The sequence below is a fragment of the Leuciscus leuciscus genome (genome assembly GCF_965113295.1).
Source record: "Leuciscus leuciscus genome assembly, chromosome: 15".
NCBI classification, from domain to species: domain Eukaryota; kingdom Metazoa; phylum Chordata; class Actinopteri; order Cypriniformes; family Leuciscidae; genus Leuciscus; species Leuciscus leuciscus.
This window is the reverse complement of record NC_138739.1, coordinates 20957901-20979352: the sequence shown is the minus strand read 5'-3', so window position 1 is coordinate 20979352 and position 21452 is coordinate 20957901. Positions and strand designations below refer to the sequence as shown.

The following is a 21452-nucleotide window of genomic DNA, read 5'->3' as shown; positions in this document are numbered from 1 at the left end:
TGGGATTTCTGGAAAGCCCTAATGTGCTCTTTACAATACAGACCTGTCAGAGAAATTCTCTAAAATATATAGGCTACCCAAAATACACCCAAATAGGCTTATTTTTTTCCTTTACTTCTACCACAATGAAACTTTACACAGTGAAAGTATACATGAAAAGTAACATTTTTGTTTTACAAGTTTCTTTGAAAAAATCTATTTTAAATATGCAAATGAGCTCAACACTAGGCCTAATTGACTTATGGCCAAGAAACCATAAAGTCACAAGTAGAAAAAACAGGGGCCAAATAACTAACACATTCATGTCCATTCAGTAAGTTAACCTATGCATAAACACAATACATTTGAAGTCACTTGCCACACTTACCTGGGTCACTTGCCACAAAAAGACTTATATTGACCTTAAGAATTGATTGCACAATCTTGCCTCCAGTTGCTTTCAAATTTTTTTTTTTTTTTTTTTTTTTTTTGCGAACAAGCCTTACCTAATGACATTCCCCCACAGATAACATCAGAAGAAAGTCAGAATAGCCATCTTAGTCATTAGTAACGTGGTGAGATTAAATTTTGGGCTGGTAGATTTACAAATGATTGGTATTGTTGGTAAGATTACGAGATTACAGGCAGAAGTCATTCTTACCAACTAAACGATTCACTCTCACACAGAAGACAGATGAAAAACCGGATAGACACACTTTCCAGACATTCCAGCTCTTTAAAATAATTTTGCCAGACACCAAAACTGCTTCTCTTTTTGTTGTTAGCAAGTATTTCAGACCAGGCGGGCCACACATCAGACTTCCACCGTTTGTAAAGTAGCTTTGCAGTGTTATGAGAAGCTAGCAACAGCAATATCTAGGTTAGTTAAAAAAAAAAAGAAAAAAAAAAGAAACCTCCCCATGTTGTTGTTACCTGTTGTTACCGACCCTGAAGACTATACCAGTGGGGGTTATAGTATACCCCTGGCAGGTACTACCAAGCCAGGCAGTTTTCAGGTTAGAGTCCAGTCTAAAAGCAGCATTGCCATCACCCATTGGCAGCAGGATGATTGGATGAAGATCGGGTCAATGTATTTGTCATACATATGAATGGTGTTTCTGCCTATATGCAAATTAGGACATATTCAATAAGTGTGGCACTCATGTGCATATTCAAATTCATTTCAAAAGAAACTTGTAATACAAAAAAAGTTACGTTTCATGTATACTTTTACTATGTAACGTTTTATTGTGGGAGGAGTAAAGGAAAAAATGAAGCCTATTTGGGTGTATTTTGGGCATATTCGATTAGTGTATAGCTCATTTGCATATTAAAATAAATTTTCAAAGAAACTTCTAATAAAAAATAAAAATAAAAAATAAAAACCTTTTCGTGGGTTCTTTCATTGTGTAAAGTTTAATTTTGACAGGAGTAAAGGAAAAAATAGCCCCACTGGGGTGTATTGTTGTCTGGCCTTATTGGCACACATCTCGGATTGGTGAGAATTTTACATATTTCCTCAATAGGATTTCTTAGGACTTAGTATGTTGTTCTGGACACCTCATAGAAATGATCTAAGCTGCAAAAAATTATTTTACAGTTAGTCTGTCGTAAAACGCTACTTTGCCTGGATTAAGTTTGCACAGTTCAAAGTCAATAGTTCAGTTACAACCACGCATTTCTGTGAAAGTGGCTTCGTTAGCCCGTCGTTAACACAATTTATGCTTCTGCAAGAAATGCATAGAATATATTTTGTGCAAAATAGGTGTAAATTCAGAATTGCCATTAAATAAGCAAGTATGTAATTTAAATAGTTTAGATAAAATTATGCAAGTGGTAATTATCACAAATTGAGCATAACTGATTATACAAAATGTCAACGTCATCGAGCCACCTCTATATTGTTCAAATGAGCTCATATTTTGCCTGAATCTGAATTATTTTTTCATGTATTGGAACAACTTGAGGGGGTCAGACAATTATAAATCAAAACTTGAAAAATAAGGGCCACCTTATTATATATATATAGCCTATATTATATGGCGTATATAAATAATACGCACGTAAGGTGAGCGACATACATAACAATCGCGAGGCGGGCTCATTTCAAACATGTTAAGTGTTTTTTTTCTCTCATTTACAATAGGCTAACCTATTTGTATCAAATGTAATTTATCCACTTTTGTCCATAAAATTTTGTTTAATCCAAATTGTACGTAGGCCTATGTATTAAAGCAACACATTCATGCTTGTGTTTGGTCTTAAATTATGTGGCTTATTTAAATGAACAAGAATTTAAGAACAATCACACCAGGATATGATATATATAGCCTATACATTTATATATAATTATATTATATATAATATAATTATGTTTTTCAGAAAAATGGTACTTTCGCCCCTGCTCTCCCCCTAAAATGCGTTTTGCACCATATTCACTGCAGCAACTGTGAGCGGACGAGTTTCTTAATTTGTGATTTGTAGAATAGGATTTGTGCGCCTGCAATGAAGAATTTGAGCAGGTGAAACTGTTGTGTTATGTTTGTGGAAGATAAAAAAAAAGTCTACAAGTTTGCAACTCTTAAAACATTTCTCTTTGTGACTTCAAATTTACTGATGCTATTCTCTACAACTACAAATTCCACTGTCACAGGCGTTCAGTTTTGCTCCAAAAATACCTGCATACTCATTAGTCATCATACGCCGGCATGTACTGTATAGCTCCACCTCCCTTTCTCAGAGACACCCAGGCACAATCACTGACATCAGTCGCGCTCACTGAAAGGAAAGCTGCACGGTGGTTTATTCCCTTGCTTGATTAGATGAAAATGGACACGTTTTCTTGCTTATTTCTGTGCCTCTCGCTCGGTAAGTAGTTTTGTAGCTTGACTATTGGAGGTTTAAAGTTGTATAACCTGTTTTGTTGTTAATTCATTTAAAGTGAACAGCGTGAGTGATGCAGTGTTTCTTATGCAGTGTTTCTTAGAACAGTTAAAGAGACCAAGTGTGAAAGATCTGTGAATGTTATTTGGAAGTGCTGATTTGGTTGATTCGAGTGTGGCTGTGAGACACTACAGTGTTGTTTATTGCCCATTCAAGAAATTCCGAGGGTAAAACTACCAGGGAGGGAGAGAGGGAGGACCAAGATGCAGAATAAGCGAGCGGTGAGATGGATTTATCCAACCATTGACAACAAAGTAAACAAAGTAGCCTAACAGCACATAGGCGAGGTGAGAACTGTTCAAATAGGGCACGGTACAGGTTTCCGCTCAGTGATTTCCATTCATTTTAAGTGTGCATGTCGGCTTGTAAACAGTGACCACTTGAACCGCAAGCCCACATGCAAACTCACAAGTGAGGAACAGACACACGTGACTTCCATTTGCGGGCGAATCGGCGAGATAGCCTACAGCTTTTGAAATTGAGAATAAGGATATCGGTTTTTACGCTGAGAATGTTGCGTTTGATTCTCTTATTGATCGTCGAAGAATAGCCTTTTGGTGAATTACATTCTGATGTTTATTGCCCAGTTTGTTAGTCTTAAGAGATAGCATTTTCTCTGCAGCGTTATGCAGTCTTTTTAACTGTTTATTTTTTTATATATCTTAATTGCTCTCATACCACGAATTGATACCAGCGATATCTTGTGTCGTTAGATGTGACGTGGACTGCGCTATAAGAATTAGTGGTTTATTATCGCTCTTGGTATAGCCTAATGTATGGTTTCATAGGATTTCATAATTATATTGGTAAATGTATAACTCACGTGGAATGTGTTGCCTAGGCCTATATCTTTTTTTTTATTCTGCCTATATAGTAATATCAATTTTAGTTTAGATTAAAATGTGCTTTAGTTACAAAGACATTAGGCCTACTTCCTGTATGGTACATGTTTTTCATAATTAAATTCATCATGTTTTCATCATGATTTGCCTGCTGGTGCTGCTCTCTTTTTCTTTGTTTCATTTTGCTTTGTTAGTCTACAAAAGGTGTGTGTGTGTGTGAGAGAGAGAGAGAGAGAGAGAGAAAGAGAGAGAGACAATAAAAACAAGTACATTTCATTACCATGAGTAATGAACATGAGTAATGATCCTCAAGTTGATTAATTGATGGTGCTCTTGATCAATACAACGTTGAATACAAATAATACGACCTTAATTGTACTGGATATGCAAACAGTAAAAACAGGACAGATCAACACTATCTCTTCATTTCTCGCGTGAATCCGCCGATACAGGCAATACAGAAATAAATGACAGCTTCCTCAAGCCTTAAGTTAAAATAATCAAGACTGGATTCATCAAGTGTGTGGTTGGTTACAAAAACTTCCACTTAAACTTGGGTGTGGTCTTTAGCTTTAGGTGACACAATTTGTTTCACTGTTGTGCACACTTGCACAGTTAAAAAACTTGGCAGTCTGGTTCTGGCTTGCTCTTCCTGACAGATAAGCCTATTTTTATTAAGGATTTTCACTCTCGCGATTTAATCAGGATTTGACCAAAAATGCTGTTGCTTTTAATTGTCTTAGTGACTGTGGAAGGTAGCCGTCCGAACACATTTATAATGAAATGCATTCAAGTGTTTATTACACGGTTATTCTTTGGTTGTGGCATGGTAGCCTATTTTGTGAGGTATCGGGAAATTTTTTTTTTTTTTTGAGAATATGAAGTCAGTGACTCGGTGATAAAAAATAACATTTCAAATATTTTATAGCTATCTCGCAGGGCAATGGAATTAAAAACCTGTTCTATCAGATTTTCTAACGGACATTTTCATTTAGCCTCAACTGAATGTTTGTTATTGAAATTCTTTAGCCTATTTAAACAAATAGTCTAGCATGTGAATCAGTTCAGCCTCAGCTCAGCTGAATGATAGGTAAACAAAAGGGAAAGTACACAGTCAGATAAAACATGACAAGAGCATAGCCTACAGGCGTCGGTCCGTGGAAAATTACCTACATATTATCCATTGATTTTACCAATAAAATCGATTGCAGCCTTCAGACACGATTATTTTCGCCTTTTTACAGTTTATTCGAGGCCGTTTCAGGCGTTATTTTAATGACAAATGTCGAGAGCGCATCCAAGTATGCGCAAGCACAAATCTCTCAGCCCGCAGGTGGATTTCCTGAAGTGTGGCACTGGGCACGGATGTGGTAGCCTGGGAAAACCCAGACAACTTCCGGCAAATTCAGATTTGCTCGAGAAGTAGTCTGGAAAAAGAGCTCATTCAAGCCCATTTCCATGCCGTCGAAATCGCGGCACCAATCAGAAACGATGACGATCTCTGATTGGTTTTAGGTCTATCCAACTGCGCCCAGAGGCATTTGAGCGACGCCCGTTGGTGACGCCCCTTTGGAAATGATTTGTCTATGGAGCTTTGCCAGACTATAACTCAGTTACTACTGAGAATAGTCTGGTTTTAACCAGGCTACTGATGTGGGAACCCACCGGCAGAAACATAAATCGGTGCCTATGATCATGGTCTTAAAAAGGTAGAAAACCCTCTGGAAAAAAATATTTTATTTTCTAAATTATAAGGCATTGTGACAGTTCCTGTTTATGTTTGTATGCTGTATGTTTTTTTGTGTGTAGCCTACTGTTTAAATGAGTGTTCTCACCGATACGCTTGTTGTGATTCGATGAGTTTTGACGAGTTTTATAGACTTAATATTGTTTCTTATTCAAAAGTGCCCCAAGAACACCTTTTTGAGTTGGCTATAGGCCTACATTTTTTGACCAGCGAATGTCTTTTCTCCGAAACTAGAATGATCGCATCTGAGTCAGAAGTCCATCGCATTGTGTTTTCATCAACTTGCATGTTATAAAGTTTATTATAGCTCTGTGGGCGCTCAGTTTCTTTCTTTTTTTTTTTTTTTTTTTGTCATTCGTCCGAAATCTCATGTTATTCTCACAAAGTGCTTCGCATAGGCATAAGACACTATTGGCGATGACTCGACGACAAATAATTGAATAAGACACTATTCTCTGCTCTTCAAACAGCCTACATAAAACAAGCTAGTGTTTCTTGCTTAAAGAAAATGACTGAATCCGAGGAGTTTATATGGTTGAAATTAAAAAAAGTTAACAAATATTTCCATCGAGGGTAAATTTGACCCCCATAAGAATGAATGGAATGTGAGGATTTTTATTTTTTTTTTGTCACAAATATATTAAAAATCCGGCACAATCCAGAACAAACACACAAAAATAAAGACATGAGACTATAGAACATTCCCGATGCATTTTTTTTAAGCTGCAGCAGCATTTAATTTATTCTGAATTAAAATTCAGCATTTTTAAATAGATATTTTAGAAGGTTTTAGATAAAAGATATATTTAATATATATATATATATATATATATATATATATATATATATATATTAGATAAGGTTTTACTTTTAAGTAAAAAAAGTTACTTTTAGTTACTTTTAAGGCTGCCCGCCTTACTAACTTGAATACTATATCTGACACTTAAGTATATAGAAAAACCTAAAAATAATTATCTACTGGGAAATTTTTATGAATTTTAGTGCATAAAACTTTCATAAAAAGTTTTATGAAAGGTTAAATTACAATTAAAAATGCTAAAACTTTACCAAAAAATGATTGTATAATGTCTAAATAGATATATGAATGCATACTGATGAATTTAATTGTCTTTAGGACCCAGAACAGCTCATTTGCTCCAAATGGAGCTATAAGGACATCTAGTGGCAAGAGTCATAAAATATCATGTTTGAAACACCAGACACACCCAATGTGAGATATGTTGAGCCGGGCCGGACCGAGGCATAAGCGAACCAAGCGATTGATTGGGGCCCCCAATCGATTATTTATTTTTTTATTTTTTTTATTTTTTTTACATATTAATTAACTTAAACAAGTGACATAAATGAATGAAAGGATTAATAATTCAAGACAAGAAAATTCTGATTTCATGATCAATATACCTGCCTACAACTGCTGCTGTGTCTGCCAGTGTTTGAGTCATGCGCATAACCTCGCGTGCATAGACAATTTGTGCGCAAAGTCACGGTAATGTTAATCCATGTCACAAAAATGTGATTTTATCAATGATTTATCCTTTAAATGTAATGATATTCAGAACAGAACAAGAATAAAAAAAAAAATAACTATAAACAATTAAGCCAAAACGAAATAATTTAAAGCGAAAGTGAAAGTAAGCGGCGTTGGGCTCTCTCATTAGAATCAAAATGTTTCAACATTCGCGATGGATTTGGATGGTAAACTATTCTTTATCATAGGCTTTGTACTTCACTCACGTTCCAAAATCGACGGAAAAAAATCATCTTCTTCACACGCGCAAAAATGTGCTTGGAAACTTCACAGTGGAAGATTACAAAGCTGGAATATGTTGTGTGTGTGTGTGTGTGTGTGTGTGTGTGTGTGTGTGTGTGTGTGTGTGTGTGAGAGAGAGAGTCGCGTGCGCGATCGAACAGTGGAAACATAAAAACATACTCCGTCATGTTCATACAAGACATCATTCAAACTGCAAAGTGTTGCAAAACGTTGGAGGATATTTTGCAAATAATCTTTTTTATATGTTTTGTGACAGTTTGTTTTCAGAAGTTTCCAAGAGTTAGTAAAAGAGTAAAGAAAAAGTTAAAACTTTAAGTATCTATTTTTTATTAAGTATTTATTTTGTATTAATACATAACCTCATTGTATTAATTTATAATGTAACATTATAGCGTGACATTGTGTCAATAATCGTCAAGCACAGGTGACTCTGCGTGGTGGGAGGGGGCCCCCAAATCAAATTCTGCTTAGGGCCCCCAAAAGGCTCGGGCCGGCACTGATGTCGAGCAGAATTTAGAGGGTAATGCATGAAATGAGTTTTTTTGAATTTAGGTTGAAAGAATGTGAAGAATGTGCTTTAATTGTTTAATTAATAATAATGTATTGATAAAATCGATTAAAATTAAAATTAAATAAAACATAAAGATTCTCCAAAGAAATATCAATATTAAATGAAGAAAGCTTTCTGGACAAAAAACAAAAGGTTTTGTGTATGTAGTTTTAGATGTAATTTAAAGGTTAAAAAAATCACATAAATAACATTGTTTGTAGCATAAGAAACAAATGGGGATTTTTAAAAATATTTTATTCATGTGTTACACTGTGGACGACAGGACTCAGTTATAAATAAAAAGGCAGAAAGGCCTATAGCAAAAACAATAGATTTATTTTCAGACATTCACCAATCAGTTTTTAGGTTTCAGGATTTTCTTTAACCAAACTTTATAGAGATGATTCTCAACAATGTTCTGAAAGATATAACAGAATTATTTGATATACTATTTTACTTTATGCAATATTTGGGTAAAATGACCATACATGTGTAGTCCCATTGCAATGTACACTGTATCTGTATCACAAAGTCACTGTATCACAACATTTTCATAAGAATGTATAATATTTCATAGGAATATTGATATATATATATATATATATATAATATGAAGAGTTCAGATGCAAAAGCCTCTAAGTGCCATCTGAAATTTTCTTCTAGAATGATCATTTTTATCAAGCTTGTATATTTAAATTCAATAATTTCACTTAAATGGCAATAAAGATGACCTAATTGTCATTTAAGTGAAATTACTTAACTTAAATATACAAGCTTGATAAAAATGATCATTCTATGAGAAAATGTCAGATGGCACTTAGAGGCTTTTGCATCTGAACTCTTCATATACTAAATACCTGATTTACATGATTTAAGTCATGGTGTACTACAATGGACATGTATGAAATCAATGTATGCAATTTTGGAACAGAAAGTCATATTCTGATTTGAAAACCCATAACATTTTTCTGAGATGTTGATTTATGACAAACAATTTGAAGTTGTCACATATGAATGATAATTACAAAATAATAATCATATTTCCAGTGCTAAATTTGATTATTCAATCAATGTCAGTAATTTTTGAGTTGTCATGGTGAAAACTCCAAACATTTGGTATTTCTAAAAAAAAAAACTGCATGTGCTATAATTATTATACAATACAGACCTGTCAGAAAAAAGTTAGAATGATCTTCATACAAATACTTTTATTGGGGATTAACAAATTAGCCTGTGTACGAATAGTCCAAATAGTAGGCATTGAGCAAAGAAACAATCTAGAACACAGGCAAGCTGTACAAAAAGAAAAAGAAAAAGAAAAAGAAAAAGAGTGTGTCAGTGCTGACCTCTGGTGGTGAACAAGAGGGACTGCAGTAGAAAGTGAAGATAAAGAGACACTCATCAGGCCTGCAATAGTTTAGTAGTTGTGGTGGTAAATGAAAATAATCGTAAAGCATATGGTTTGATAGTGGGAGTTATTTGCAATAGCAAGTCTAGCACTAGTTTATGAACTTGTCTTGAATGTGCCGTAACAGGAATAGGAGTACATTGTGTGCACAAATCTTATCCAAATCGATTAATCAAGCACATTTTACCAATTGTAAAACGAGAGGATGTGGTGCTGGTCCTTCAAGAGTCACTCTCAACCTATTGATCTATAAAGCTTTTAATAATATATGATCAGAATATCGACTTGCATAATAATTACTCATGCGCTGTAGTGATGGAGGGAGATTCTGCAACTACTAATGTTACTAAAGTAGAAACTGATGATCTGACTCTGGATGTTAGCACTGTTGCTTCTGTGATATTTCTTAGTTAATATTATATATCTTCCCAAATTACATGCCATTTGTGCCTTTATTGCTGTTCTAAACTAGTAGGACACCGGTTTGTACTTATTTTTATTTGGAAGGCGTCTTTTTTAATTTTTTAGGGTCAGATTAAATGAACATGCTTCTCCTGAACCTTTGGAACTCAAAATGAATTGGCTTTTCTTAGGGCATTGATTGATATTGATATTTTTTAGAAATGTTTTGCATCTCCATACAACTTGTATATAGGTTGTTTTTTTTTTTATCCAATCTATCTTTTTGTAAGTGCTGTCTTAGACTTTAAATCGTATCTGAAGAAAAAGAATATGCAAAGTCAATAAAAAAGGTCCATAACAAAAACAAAAATCAAAATCAAAATCATCTCATAACCCATTATGTCAGGGCAAATTGTATTTGAGGGTAATGAGACTGTTGTTCAACAACTATATTGTATCAGTGAGGGACTGATGCTGATGTTCATGTGCTCTCCTTTCCTGATGAATTTTAGTAGATCTGATGTCATAAACCAGCACAGCAACAGTAGCCACGCCCACCAGAGCAGAGATGACCAATCGGATCACAGCTTCAGTAAAACCACAACACTGGACAGAGTCTAAATAAAAATAAGAAAACATTGTTCTTTTCAATGAGCATAGATTATTGCACTTAGACACCAAAGTAAAGGCAATGTACTTGTTTATCATAAATATGGCAACACCTCACTAAAGCCTGGTTCACACGGCACGATTTTAAAATTGTCGGCCGATTTTCCAAACCTGAGAGACCCCACACACGGGGATAAAAAATCACGGGTCTAACAGTTTTGGTCGTACAGTGTGTGGTGTGCAGCCACGCGGCAAAATCAACACATCACACACAAACCGATTTGACTCGTCCTGAGCATTCCCAGGTCAGATGGGAAATCTCGCAAAATCTCTCGAGATCAAACGTGACTTCAGAGTAAATAATCATGGCAAACGAAAAGGATGCAGTGGCGATAGTTTGTAGTTTGTTTTTAACCGAAAAAAAAAACGTTATCAAAAGAAAAGGCGATGGTCAAAGAAGTGGAGACAACGCGAGCATGGACTATACTTTCCTGGTGCTACCTCGCTTTCTGATTGGCTACACACCACAGTCCACAGGATGCGTGCTCGTTTGTCCCCGGGGGGCGATATTTTTTTTCCCAGGATGGTAGGGGAAGACTCATGAATATTCATTAGGAAAGTAATCCCTGATTGGTCTGATGACATACCCCTAAACCTACCAGTCACTGGGGGTCTTATGACCTCCCTAACCCCGCCCCTAAACCGACCCATCACTGGGGTTAAGACCAATCAGGGATGACTTTCCTAATGAATATTCATGAGTCTTCCTGTAACGTCACCAGCTGGAGTGCCTTTGAAAGCCACTAGAGGGCACTCCACACCAGACTATCATATTAGTCTGCACCTCATGATCAAACACCCATTTAAGCCACACTCACGCAACACTCGGAGCGAAGTCTTGTTTTACTGTTGTGAACTTTACTGAGCGTTTATTCCCATGGACTGTGTTTGTTTTTGACCTTGCCCGTTTCTTTTTGACCTGGCCCGTTTCTGGATTTCTCCCTGTCTGCCTACGTTCCCACTGCTTTTATCTCTGTCTCTGATTGTCTGCTGCCTGCCTTGACCTTTTGCCTGGTATTGTACTACGATTTAGCCCTGTCTTCACTGCTGTATCTGCTGGTTCTGACCATTGCCTGTTTGATTACTCTGATCAATAAATCACACTGCATATGGATCTCTCTGACTCGGATGCTTCATAACACTCCCCCTACCATCCTGGGGAAAAAAATATCGCCCCCGGGGGACACCACACACGAGGAGAAATCAGGCCAAAAAAATCCAACATGTTGGATATCCCCGATTTGAGATCGGAGCAGTCCCGACGTCCTTCCGAGCAGACGAGAGCAGTCTTAACACACCACACACGGCAGGAATATCTGATCAGATTATTTTACGATAATCGGAGCATCCTTAAGATTGTCGGAAGGGGTGAATCGGGGCTAAAATCGGCCTAATTATCCTGCCGTGTGAACCAGACTTTACCTTCACATGTGTGACAGAGTTGACTGATGTTGTCCAGATGTGTGGTCTGGTTTCTGATGGGATTGTTGATCACACAGCTGTAAGTGTTGTTATCCTGATATTCCACCTCCAGAGGTAGAGAGAGACTGATGCTGAGATCAGACACACTGATGCTGGACAATAAACTGATTCCTTTGTACCAGGAGAGAGTCACATCACTCACATTCAACACTGAACACACCAGTGAACATCTGGACACTGATGATGAAAGTGAACACTGTGAAGAATCACTGGTGATGACAGGAATGGGCAGAGAAGCTAGAGAAGAGAAGGGAGATTGTTAATAGGCAGTATCAGTACAAATCAAGTTAAATATGCTATTGGGTTCTATATTAAATCATACTGTACAGTAATACATGTACAGCATTTTATTTGATCTCACTTATTTGTTCTAATTCATAAACAATTCCATGAAAAATGGGAACTAAATGGGTTTCATGACCTCTAGTACCATTAAGTGTTCTCAAATGTTCATTTTTGAACCTGCTGCATTCGCAAGACATATGATAGCATTGTGTGTCAAGTCATGTCTGACTTGAAATTAACTAGAATTGTTTGTGTGTTTAAAACACAAACTGCTGGGTTAAATCCATTGCTTGCTTTTTTACCAATTGAACCAATCATATTGATAGAAGGTGACATGTTAGTCATTATCTTATTTGTTGTGTCTGTCTTTAAAACCTGATGTATTCTTCTTTTTGGGTGGGATTCTCTGAGAATTGCTCGAGATCCTTCGGCCGTGATTAAAGCATATTTGAAGGCATTGTCTGAAGTCTGTCGGTGATTAATGCTGCGCAGCACATTAGTTAGGGTAAGGAACTCGAAGCCAGTTGTCGACTGTAGATGCAAGAGCTATATAGAGATTATTAAAGGTCCCATGACATGCTACTTTTTGTAGGCTTTAATATAGGCCTTAGTGGTCCCTAGTACTGTATCTGAAATCTCTTTCCAAAAATTCAGCCTCGGTGCAGAATTATAGCCACTACAAGCCAGTCCCAGAATGAGCTTCCTTCAGATGGGCCGTTTCGGTGTCTGTAGCTTTAAATACTAATGAGGAGGAGAAAGGCGGCGCAAGGTGGAGGGTGGGTGTGGCCTTGACCATCTTGCGCAACGATACCATGCATATTTGTTTATGTTGGATATATTGCAATGGCACGAAGACACGCAGTCGTTCAAGCATTTCAGTTTGACCCAGAATCTGATCCAGATGGAGAAGCAACGGATGAAGAAGTTGCAACTCAGCGGCTCCAGCAGGACGTTTCCGAATGGTTAGTTTAAAATATTATGTCTGGATACGGTACTTTATTCGGATGGTTTACAGTTATCATCATGTAGCTAACGCGAACCTACTGTTGCCTTTTCATGAGAGATCTGTAACGTCTGTAATTTATCTTATTACAATTACATCAAGCTCTGCGATCTTGAAATGCGGATATCGCGCGCGCCATACAACCAACGGGAAAACGGTTATCCAAATAACAAAGAAATTTACAACACTCGCGTTACAGTATGTGTAACTTGATGCTGTCTACCTTTACATTAGCGCAAGTAACTGCATAGCTGCATAGCTAATGTGACAGCCACATTCTACTTGTAAGAAGCTAGGTAACCATAAACAGTAAAGCAGCACACTTATATAATTTTGTTGACTTGTCCGACGTTCAGCAAGCCCAGCTCTGTATTGACCATTCGATGTTCATTTGTACATCCAATTATTGGGCAATTATTATGCTTCGCTCGCTCAAAAGCCATGATATCTCTCGTGGACAAACTAAAATCGCGCACGCGCGTTCTACTTCCTAGCTCATTTTCTCATGAGCGAGAAATATTCTCTGGGCGTGCAAAGCAGAGAAAGGGGAGGTAACATTTCTCCTTATGACGTCATAAGGAGGAGATTCAAGATCAGCCTGGTTGAGCATCCATTTTCTCAAAGGCAGAGAAAAATAGCAAAAGCTCGATTTACACCGATTAAAATTTTTAGAAACTTTGGGACCATATACAGGCTAGGGGAACTCATATTAATGTTAAAAAAACCTCAGAAAGTGGAAATTTCATGTCATGGGACCTTTAAGTGTAGACTGGAGACGCCCCAGATATATTTATTAAGTGTTGACTGTAGACGCTTGGGTGTCGATTGGAGACGCCCCAGGTAATTAGGTTCCAGGTAAGGAAAAATTTACCACACAAACCACCCTTTTTACCTCCTCAAAAACTGCTCTGTTCACAGCGGCCCGTTTCGGTGCATGTCTCTTTAAATGATAATGAGCAACTGCTCACCCTATCCCTCTCTTCCATGGGGGGTGTCACACAAGTGTGCCGCACAAGCCCTGAAAAGTGAAGCCAAAACGTCTCGATCGCCCCCTGGTGACTGGTCCTAGTATAGGTCATAAGTCCCGCCTCCCCGTGTTATTCAACGGGACGTGAGACCAACTTAACAATTAAATTACACTTCAAATATCTTTTTTCCAAAGGTGGTTTCTTTCATTTGCTGTCGTTTTTATCACGCTGATGTAAGTTCAAGTGTTTGTTTCAAAAATAAGTTGGTTTTTAGTTAGTTACGTGATGCGGTGGTATAACGTCATGATTGACAGCTGTGATTGACAGGTTTTCTGAGCGAAGTAGTCACTGAAGCACCAACGGACATTTTTTTCGGGATCTTCGGAGGACTGAGGAGATTGTATTTACTTTATTTTAACAAGCCTCTTGTCGTACTGCAATAAATTTTTTAAAAAGTGCACTCAGGGAGAGTGCATTCTGCGAGAGTGAGGGCGGAGCGTTGATTTCGCGGCTTTACTTCCTCCTGCTCACTACTGCGCAGGTCTGGTCCCGAGATCGCTACTGCGCAGACTCAAGTTCCAATATGTCAGCGCTATATCGGGACACTGGCGGCTTCAGTTCTCATCAATGGAAGAGAGCGAAGGGGCGTCGTCCATCTTTTTTTACAGTCTATGGTGTCACACAAGACACTTAAAGGGCTGCCATGGTAACCTGCTCACAGAAAGCATACAAATGGCTAAGGGAGGAAATATGCTAATACGGGACAGTCCGTCAGTGGTCGTGAGCGGAGCATGAGCAATATGACATCATATTGCTCAGAAAATCCAAATGGCTTGATTATAAAGTGTTGAGGCTATTTAAAAAAGGAGTGAATGGAATTTTTTTCATTATATGGTGTAAAGACACATTTATATGCAAACACCATATAAAACTGAATTTTGCGTCCGATGACCCCTTTAAAAGAAATAATCTTCATGCTATAATGCTATGAGACTCACCTGGATAATGGCTAACTTGTGGGATTGTCTGAAGGACAGGGGTTGAAACAGGTGCTTTATACCAAAAAGAAAACAAACAAAAAGAAGATGAAGGAACCACCAAAGTGTGAAACCACATTTAACATTGACGAGTGAGTGAACAAACTGCATCACATTTCCAGAATAGTTCCCCTCTGAAAGATAAATAAAACCAAAAATATGATAGAGGAGGTATATTTCACTTACCAGATACAGTAACTGTGAATGTTTTGTGTGAAACCCCTCGTTGGCTGAGAACAGTTAGTTTATAAAGTCCAGAGTTTGTGGTTGTGATGTTCTTTATGGTGAGAGATCCCGTTTGAAGGTCAAGCTGCATTTTGTCTTTGAATCTCGCGCTTTGGTCATATATAGTGATGACCTGATCATTAATGTCAGCAATACGAGTCTCTGAAGGTCCAAAAAACCACAAAATACGATCATATCTAAGTATTTCAGTGACACCAGTGTTTAGAGTGATAGAATCTCCCTCCATCACTGATACTGAAATCATTTCATCTGTCTGAGCATCTGGAACACATTCAAATGAGGTTGTTGGTTAGAAACAGCAGTTAAAATGAATTGTTTAATTGTCTTTCAAAAGAACCTCAAAGGAAGTGTTCAGCAACAGTATATAGTTTCATTTTGTTTCCACTATAGCTCCTTTGTGTGCCATTTATAAATAAATAATCAATGATCAGTTTATGCTTCATGTTCACAGGTATTTCCTCTTTTACCGCAACAAGTTGTAAATACTGATGATTTAGTGTTAGCAGAGTGACTTTCATCAGGATAAAACTCTTAACAGAGGCAAAATAACTAATGATAAATGTAATATTACATAACTCACCATGGACACAGATGAAAAACAAGAAGACAGTCCACATGGGCATTGTATAAGACTGACTAGTATCACTTTTGAGTCTCTGTAAAGTTTAGTAAGGAAGAGCAGGTTCAGCCAATGACTCTCATTACTGCAACCGTGCAGTGGGTGTTACTTTCTCAGTCCTGTGGTTTTGGGGTGTTATGTTGGTGATACACTCACTGCACATCCGTAGACACAGCTGACTTTTTATTATATTTTCTGTGCTGATTAAAACAAGTCACATCAAGCTAATACACTCTTAGTGATATTTGAAAGCATGTTCAAATGATCCCTATTTATTAGAATAAAATCTCCAGAGCTCTCTGAGAAGTTTTGCAGGAACAGATTCTGTGTGGGCATGTGCACGACAGAACTGAAAGTTAAAAAAAAAAAAAAAAGGAAAAAAAAAGGCCTGAATGAGAGTGGCTGTTAAAGGTCTATCTGTGCTTGAGAGAGTGTAAAGCATCGCCCACTGCTGTGGTTTAGACACTTTACTGCTTTCTTTCCACATGTGACACAGACACATTTTTCCATTGAACAATTGTCATAGTTCTCTTACTTTTGTCACAATAATAATCCACGGATTCCTAAGGATCGGACGGTTTCACGTATGCATGTCTCCTACTTGACCTATTTCATTTAAAGTAGATTTAGTCGATTTATCTAGATTTAGCAAAAGTGCATTTTAGCATATTATGAGGTAAGTAACTCCAGAGTAATCCCTGGAGTAACCTAGTATTACGCAAGAAAATCCCACTTGATATGAAAGTTTAAGCATCGGTCAATGTTGGCATGATTCAACCATTTAAATATAATTATAAAGATTTTATGTATAGGCCTAATTTAAAGTGTACTTGCTGTCCTCTATTGGCTACATGTGGTAACAGGCTTGTAATAAAATTGTGCATAATACATAACAATGGCATAATATTGTCCTGTTTTTTTTATATTGTTTTTCAAAATTGTTAAGCATTTCGAGACGATTCCAACTGCTTAGAGTTTTACTGCCCTCCTAACAGAAATAATGTTATTCAAAGAGGAAGGTGTTTGTGTGAAGCATCAATGTTTCCACTGTCACTGTCGGGTATTGTGAAGGGATGTTGCAGCCTACTATATGTGTGATTTTTGGGTCATATTTATTTTCTAGTTGAGGATAAGTTACCCTGGTGTTTGCAGATGGCATATTTACGAAATACTTCCCAATGGAGAATGGGAAGAATAATTATTTTAAGATAAAAAAAAGAAGTTGTGAGTAAATTGAGTGATTGAGACACTTGTCTTGAATGTTTTTCCAGGTGTGTTTGCTGTCGAGGCGGATGGAGTGGAGCCAGTATCAGCGACTGAGGGAAAATCTGTCACTCTATCCACTGGTGTTACTTTAAAACACTCCACGGATCTAATACTGTGGGAGAAATTTGGACCTAATAACTGTTCGGCTACAGTTGACCTGCGCGACACCATTATGTATTACGGTATATGTAATGAAACATTCAAGGACCGACTGCAGTTTGACAGTCAGACTGGATCTCTCACCATCATGAACATCAGAGCCACAGACTCTGGACTTTATCTACTGAATGTCATTGTCAATAGCAGCACCACAAAAAAGGCCTTCAATGTTTCCGTTAATGGTGAGTAGAGAATTTCAATATATTCATATTAGGCCAATGATTATTCAAAAGGCTGATGAGACACATTCAGACTAATTAATATGCTTCATTTTTTAAAACCATGCAAGTTTAGTTTGCAGCCACTATATGTCGCTTAATATTAGAGGGAGGAGATGTTTTTATTGCAAATATAGCAATTCATTGGACAGAAATTTGAGCCCCTTATTGCAACAATCAATATTTATAGGCTGATATTCCCAGAACAGAAAGATTCTACATTTTTAAATGCATAATAAAATTCATTCAGTAAATAAAGGGATAGTTCACTCAAACAATGTAAATTCTGTCATCATTTACTGACCCCCATGTCGTTCCAAACCTGTATGACTTTCTTTCTTATGTGGAACATGTACATTGTAAGGGCAAAAAAATTAAATATGTCTTATTTTATGTTCAACAGAACAAAAGTCATACAGGTGTGGAACGACATAAGGCAGAGTAAATGATGACAGAATTAGCATTTTGTTGTGATCCAAAATGCCACAAAACTCTATTTTGACTATTAATTGGGTCTTAAAAATGTCTATTGAATGAAGTTTATATGAAATAAAGGCCTACATATGATCATAATAATATATGTATCCATCTATCCAGCCGTGACTGCACCAGGTCATCCACCAGTTCAACGCTCGCGATGGCCGATGTATATAGTCCTGGTTCTGGCTGCACTCACAGTAGGGATATTACTGTACTGTTGTTGGAGGAAGAGAAGACGAGATCAAGCAGGCAAGTATTACCTATGACTAATAGGGTAAAAGAAAAATGACTTTTTTCCCCTACAAAAATCATGTAAAAAAAAATTGAAATATTTGTCAGTATTGTTGTATTACAAACCTTTTATTTTTATTTATTTTTTTATGCGGTGGTATTTAAAATACATTTTTTCTTCTTTTATTATTATAGTAAAACTGGTCCAGTTCCTGCCGGAGTTGGAATCAAGTGGATTTCTTTCAAACTGAAGTTTTTGGAAGAATGAAATGTATGTATAAATTGTATTTAAACTTCTTTTCCATTGTGGTGCACTTGCAAATGTTTTTATAATTGTATACACTTATCTTTTCCCCTTTGCCACTCTTCCTTTTTCATTAGCAAACAGCCCCTCAGCAACAACACCAAGAAGTCTGATGATCATACCTGTCAACACGGTCAGAACCTTTTTTCCAGAAGTCTCCCATATTTCACACCCATCTCCTGCAACCCTCCCGTTCTGTATTTTCATCCAGGGAACTCGCGTAATTTGTATGGCCCAAACCTCGTCATACGAATAATCACATCAATATACTGTACTACTAGGTTGTACAGTTGCCAGATCTTGTATGAAACATCATACTCACACAATCAACACATCATACAAATCTCAACCCATATGTGACCTGAGTCTGGCAACCTACACTACAACCCATTTGCGCTGTTGACGTCTGCGCAGGACGTGAGAAGTGGAATCAAGCATCACTGGTATAAATGGGAGGAGAAGACTCAGGTGGTGAACATTCTGGCATAGTATAATATATACAGTATAATGTTGAAGGGGGTGGATTGGAATCCACTGCTGCTTCAATGTATAATGAGTGGTTATAATCAAGGTATTAATAAATATTTTTCCTTCTAAATTTCAAATTAGTTGAATTTGATCTCTCTGGAGATTTTACTTGGTTATAGAAGTTACCAGTGTGATCACTGAAATGTTTTTTTAATGTATTCTTTAATGTCTGTATTTGATATTTGAATGCAGTAACATTGCTTGCCTATTTATCCCAGCTTCCAGAAATGAAATGAGGAAATGTTTTGTGTTTGAGAAAGGTCTTCAACATGTTAAAACACACAGGGTGTCATTGAAGTCTATAGTTTAAGGGACCATTTAAAGAACTTACTTTCCATTTAGACTAAAGTTTCCTATCCTTGAGAGAAAGAACTTGTTATCTTGATGTTTTGAGACGAGACTCCTGTTTATTGTTAGAGCCTGATAAAATCCAACCTTGGAAAAGATGTGTGTCTGTGTGTGTGTTAGTCTTCTTGCTTACAGGTTTAAGGGATACTCCACTTTAAAATGAAAATTCTGTACTCACCCTCATGTTGTTTCAATCCTTTATGAATTTCTTTCTTCAGCTGAACAGAAAGGAAGATATTTAGAAGAATGTCAGTAACCAGACAGTTTCTGGTCCCATTGACTTCCATAGTATATTTTTTTCCTACTATGGAAGTCAATGGGACCCAGAAACTGCAGATTCTTCTAAATATCTTCCTTTCTGTTCAGCTGAAGAAAGAAATTCATACAGGTTTGAAACAACATGAGGGTGAGTATATGATGACAGAATTTTCATTTTAAAGTGGAGTCTCCCTTTAAGGAACCACTGACATTATTGTAGATTGACGGAGTTGTTGTTCGGGACATGCTGGCACCCAGCAACCCAAATCTGCGACCTGAAACTTCAGAGTCCGAGTGTCAGCTGCATAATCTATGGAGATATGCTTCTGTCTATCTGTATATGTGGAAAATTACTATGTTTATCAATTAGACCTTGGAAATGGTATAACTGCTGTGATCTTTGTAACTGTAAGTGTGGCGGCCTACGAACTCCTGTGTGAGTCTTGAAGCTGACTTCTGCTGATGAAACTATCTTCAGTAAAACTTTTCTTAAATTTTTTATAATTCTGACTCTGGGTCTTCTTTCAAACATCTGGTCCTTGGGGCCTAAACTGTTAACCCCTAACAATGGGGAAGGGGGATCTTATTGTAAAGAAGATATTATTGTATCCCTTACACTAAGATATTCTGAATAACGGCAAACGAAAAGCTTTCTTGAACTCATGAAGTGCATTAGCTTGCCCATACTGTCACGTTGGTTTGGACTCCTTATGTTTTGTATCCACATGCCTTCATCACTCATCTGTTGTCATGGACACTAATTACATTCAGCTGTGCAATCATCACCATTCACCATCATTAACAGCTGTATATATGTTCTGTTCTGTGTCAGCAGTGTCCGGTATTGTCTACAGTATGTTAAGTGTGTTGCTATCCGTTTGCCTTTCTGTTGGATCTGTAGAGAAGAAACCTTTTGAATTGAATCGTATATATGTTCCTCATCTGTCTGCTAGCAACCACCCGGAGACAGATGTCAGTATGTTAACTCACTGTGTTTTTTATTTTCTCTCTCAAGATCAAAGCTGCTGAGGTTGTTTCAACCAAACCAGTGTTCAATTTTGTAAGGCACTTTTTTAAAATTATACTTTTAAGTTGTTTTTAGTTGTTTCTGCTTGTTGTTTGTCTTGTATATATAAAAAATAAAATAAAAAAAAGCATATATATAATAAAGTTGAGTGCTCAGTGACAACCATCTCACCCTAAATGCCATGAAGATAAAATATCTCATTGTGGATGTAATGAAAATAAAGGATTCATGAGTTGGTGAAAGAAAGCAGTTTCTACAAGACCATCAAAGGTGTCCTCACTTCTGATAGAGATTGTAATATATTATGAGTTTCCATCAGTCCATGAGAGATTCACACCAATTACTGTCACAGTAAGACTCAATCCACCATTCACTGCTTTTGTCCACCATGTGCACTGTTTATATATGTATGAATAAAGTCCTCTTCTATAATGATGCAAAGGATGTTAAATGCCGCACTGTACAGCACACGGAGAGTAAGGACAGCAGTGTGTCCTATTAGATAAAACTGATTTCAGATCATTTCCACAACACACACAAAGTCATGTTTGAAAAAACTGATAATTCAGCAAATAGGATGGCAATTGGTGTGATTAAGCATTATTGTGATTCAATATAAATGAATTAAACATATCTGTTGCTCTCTCATTAAGTCATGCAA

The 21452-nt window shown here is 37.0% G+C and overlaps 1 protein-coding gene and 1 long non-coding RNA gene across 3 annotated transcripts in view; one reads left to right on the top strand and one right to left on the bottom strand.

Annotated features, from left to right (window-relative positions):
* LOC309475687 overlaps positions 1-18344 on the top strand; it is a 49487-nt gene extending 31143 nt beyond the window's left edge. The window contains exons 2-3 of the long non-coding RNA XR_014197761.1: positions 17244-17579; positions 18213-18344. This is a non-coding gene — a long non-coding RNA (uncharacterized lncRNA). The remainder of the gene's footprint in view (positions 1-17243; positions 17580-18212) is intronic.
* LOC309475650 (uncharacterized protein) lies at positions 9942-16654 on the bottom strand. 2 transcript variants are annotated; one of them, XM_082138549.1, is made up of 5 exons: positions 15934-16650; positions 15294-15614; positions 15069-15122; positions 11755-12051; positions 9942-10280 (listed from the first exon to the last, which is right to left on the bottom strand). In XM_082138549.1, exons 1-5 carry the CDS (start codon positions 15974-15976, stop codon positions 10111-10113), a joined length of 885 nt encoding a protein of 294 aa, XP_081994675.1. In that variant the 5' UTR covers positions 15977-16650; the 3' UTR covers positions 9942-10110. The 2 variants fall into 2 exon arrangements, with proteins under 2 accessions (XP_081994675.1, XP_081994676.1); XM_082138550.1 differs by lacking the exon at positions 15069-15122 and having other exon boundaries at positions 15934-16654.
* Positions 18345-21452: the final 3108 nt, after the last annotated feature.